General features: G+C 39.0%; 1 protein-coding gene across 1 annotated transcript; it reads left to right on the plus strand.

The window, feature by feature from the left end:
• The first annotated feature begins 257 nt into the window (after positions 1-257).
• LOC131146868 (probable membrane-associated kinase regulator 2) lies at positions 258-2,395 on the plus strand. Its single transcript, XM_058096696.1, has 2 exons — positions 258-1,852; positions 2,013-2,395. The coding sequence occupies exons 1-2, from the start codon at positions 880-882 to the stop codon at positions 2,120-2,122; spliced, it is 1,083 nt and encodes a 360-aa protein (XP_057952679.1). The 5' UTR covers positions 258-879; the 3' UTR covers positions 2,123-2,395.
• Positions 2,396-3,729: the final 1,334 nt, after the last annotated feature.

The raw sequence follows: 3,729 nt of genomic DNA on the forward strand, positions 1-3,729 counted from the left end.
GACAACATGGACCAAATAAAATTAGTCTTAAAAATTCCCAAACCAGATAGATACGATTGTAATGTGAACAAGAAAGTTAACCATATGAATTATTACTGCTGCAAGGAAACAAAAGTTTCATATGTGGATTGGGTTGTAAAAGGAAGGGATTTGGTAGAATCAGCATCCTCCAACCATTTTGAAAATTTCTAGCCATGTATTTCATCTAATTGACCCATTTAGTCATAAATATGAATCATTTCCAGCAAGTAGTCAATATGGACATTTTCATTAATGCTGTTGACACCAATGAGCATGCTCAAACTTAGAGAAACCTAACAGTTGCATTTGTTTGATACTAGAAAAATTGGATCTTGAAAAAATTCAAATGGCAGCTGAGCCCTTTGGGCGTCATCATAATTGATTTCCTTCCAAAATTTGCACCTAAATCACTAGTGGGTTAAACCCAAACCGTCCAATCTATGTTTAAAAAGCACCAAAACCAAAAACCCATTGGTCATTCTCTCTTCTCTCTGCCTCCACAGTCTGCAATACTGTACAATCTGAACTCCTTGATTATGGCATAGCCCTCTCTCTTTCTCTCTCTGCTCCGTGCTCTCATGACCAAAACCCCCTCTCTCTCTCTCTCTCTCTGCTCTGTGCTCTCTCTCTCCCTCTCTCTCTCTGACTCTGCTTGCAGAAAAAGCCTAGCCTTACTCTGCTTCCTCGAAACACAGTTTTCATTTTTCAGAGAAAGCACCATAAAACGAAGGGAAAAAAAGCTTCCTTTATTTATACCCTCACGTTTCTCTCTGCCCTTTTCACCTATAAACCCTCCGAAAACCCCTGGCCAGTCCACCTGCACTACTCCCTCTCTTCCCAGACCTGGCTCTCCCAACCATGGAAGCTCTCGCCTTTCTCAAGTTCTGGCGCAATGTTGGCGCCGGAGCCCCATCCGCCGGTGCCGTGAATTTTCCGGCGGCGGAGATCGACAGCGACGGCGATGATGACGATGAAGGGTCGTTCTTCGAGATTGAATTTTCGGTGCCCGGACTAGATTACGAGCGCCAAGACAAGAAGGGAGAAAGCAATTGCAGAGATCCCGTGATGGGCGGCGGCGAAAAACGCGACAGCGACGCTGGCGGCGGCGGCGGCGACGGCGACGGCGGAAGCGGTAGCGGAAGCGAGCTCTGTTTTGGCGAATCGAAAGTTAAGGATCTGTTCTTCAAAAACAGAGTCATGCCGCTGGAATCCACCTCGAAGCCTCAGTCTCCGATGTCGCTGCTAAGATCCCCGCCGAAATTTCGCGTCTTCACGATGGGGCTAAAGCGATCGAGATCGCAAAGAACAGAGAAAACGCAGAAAACAGAGCAAAAACCAGAGACGATTAGCAGTGGGTTATTGGCTTGGGGCTCGAATCATCGGCAAAAGAAACCGAGCAAGCTTTTTACGCTGAAGTTGAAGGTCGAAGAAGGTTCCGTCGTTTCGATGTTGACCGGAGAAAACAGCTCCAGAGGCTCATCGGCGGAATCGAAGAGATTCTCCAAAGATGGTGTGCAGAAGTACTTGAAGCTGATTAAACCTCCGTACGTGAGGGCTTCGAAAAGGTTCAGTGAAAAGGTGAAATTCTCCGAAACGTCATCGTTTGCTTCGTCTCTGTCACCTCAGGCGCCGTCGTATGTGCCGAAGAAGAAGGAAGCAGGGGGAAATATTCCGGCGGGACTCAGGGAGGTGTGTAAGCAGTTGGGTAAGAGCCGATCGGCCTCTGCGTCGGCGACGGCGACGAGCAGGAGAGATGACTCGTTGATGCTGCAACATGATGGCATTCAAAGCGCCATTCAGCACTGCAAGAGATCATTTAATTCCTCTGCAGGTACGAATTAATTTCTCTGAAAGTTTACGTCTTGGTTACCATTTCTGACGTAATCTTCTTTCATTTGATTACTAAATTTTAATTGTCAAGTCTTTGAATATGCTTTTCGAAATATGCTTGATTAATCTGACAACTTGAATTTTTTGAATGTTGGTTTCAGATTCTCCTCAATTATCGAGATCCACCAGCCACCCATGTCCCAAAACATCAATGGAATTAACAAGAAAATCGACAGAGGAGGCAAAAGTAGGGAAAATTGCAGAAATATGAAGCTCTGTTTTCTGGGTTTTCAGTTTTCACCTTGAGCGAGAAAGAGCGGGAAAATGCTTTCTGTCGAGAAAGTAAAAAAAAGAAAAAGAAAACAGAAGCAAAGGGATTCCTTTTTGTTTGATTGTAAAATGAAGACTGTAGACAGGATAGGGCAGTGGGTGAAGATCACGAGCAGTGAGAATAGGTTTACTGTTGTTTCTGTAAAGCAAAGCCAATCGATCATCATGTGAAATTGAAAAAAAAAAAAAGAAGTTTAAAAACAGGATTCAGATCTTTGGGGCGAATGTTTTTCTTGGTGTAATCCATTTCTTCTGCACAAAACATCATTTTTGGATTGAATTATTGGAGTTTGGTTAACTGTTAAAACCACAGTTTTGATGATTTCTGCATTTGAAGAATCAACTGATGTTACAAGGCCTGCAACTTTTCCTTTTCTTTTCACATTGACGAGCGTGCTTCTTTCTTCTCTCTTCCTTTTTCCATTTTTTCTGTTTTCTTTTGTTTAATTTTGCAGAATTACGTTTGTTTTTATTTGTTTATAAATTTGTCTTTATCTAAGGTTAGTGACAGTTGGAAAATTTTGGGGGATATTTTTAGAGGATAATTAAAAATAATTGGAAATATTTTCACGAAATTGTTAAGTGTCTTAATTTGAATAAGCATGAATAAAAAAATTTGTAATGTAATTTTAAATTAAGACATCTTCAAACATAGAAAATGTGTATAAGAAAAATATGTATACATTAAATTTATGTTTATCTTGAAATAAGTCGTGTTTTCACTTTGCCTATTTATTTAATTTGTAGAATGGAATAAGTTGGATCTTTTTTAATTTTATATATTTATGCATTAAAATATAATCATTATCGTATATTGAATAAAAGTGCGAGGAATACCAAGAAAATTTCATATTTAGACATGTGGACCAATAATTGTGAAGTATGGTTTTTACTGTGAGGATGTTAAGGTTGTTTTGTCTTGACTAATTGATAACTTTATGAATAGATTGAATATAATAGTATTAGTTTTCACAAATTTACATATTTATTATATAAATTTTCATTACATTTTAATCTCGTCTGATTTCATTTCAGCGTATTAAGTATTAGGTTAGTCTAATCTTTCTTTTCAATAGCAAACCTCTTTTTAGCGACAATTTCTTTAGTTGCAACATCTTTCTCTCTATGTAGCCTTTTAGATGGTCTCCTCTATAATCTTGTAAATTCTTGTTTCTTCCTCTTTGTAGTTGGTAGATGTGATGCATTGGGTGCTAGAGACATGCTTCGATGAGACTTGAGACATTTAAGAAGGTCATTAACAAATATTAATATAAATAAAAACATTAAATATTAAAATGAAGAACTTATGGCCTATCCTCTATCTTGATAAGATTGAGGCCAACCCTCGACAACCTTTTCTTAGTCAAAACTCAAAAGGAGAAAGTAAGGAGGGAAACTAATGCTCTACAGTCTCTAATTTTATTTTATTTTTTTTGTATACAAGTTGGAAGCACTTATCTCAACTAGTTCATGCATTTACGGCTTACATGTTACTCGCCAGAAAGGATAATGAAGAAATACCTGTCCTTTTCCACTACTTGTGAATGA

Source organism: Malania oleifera, chromosome 13, assembly GCF_029873635.1.
Source record: "Malania oleifera isolate guangnan ecotype guangnan chromosome 13, ASM2987363v1, whole genome shotgun sequence".
Lineage (NCBI taxonomy): Eukaryota > Viridiplantae > Streptophyta > Magnoliopsida > Santalales > Ximeniaceae > Malania > Malania oleifera.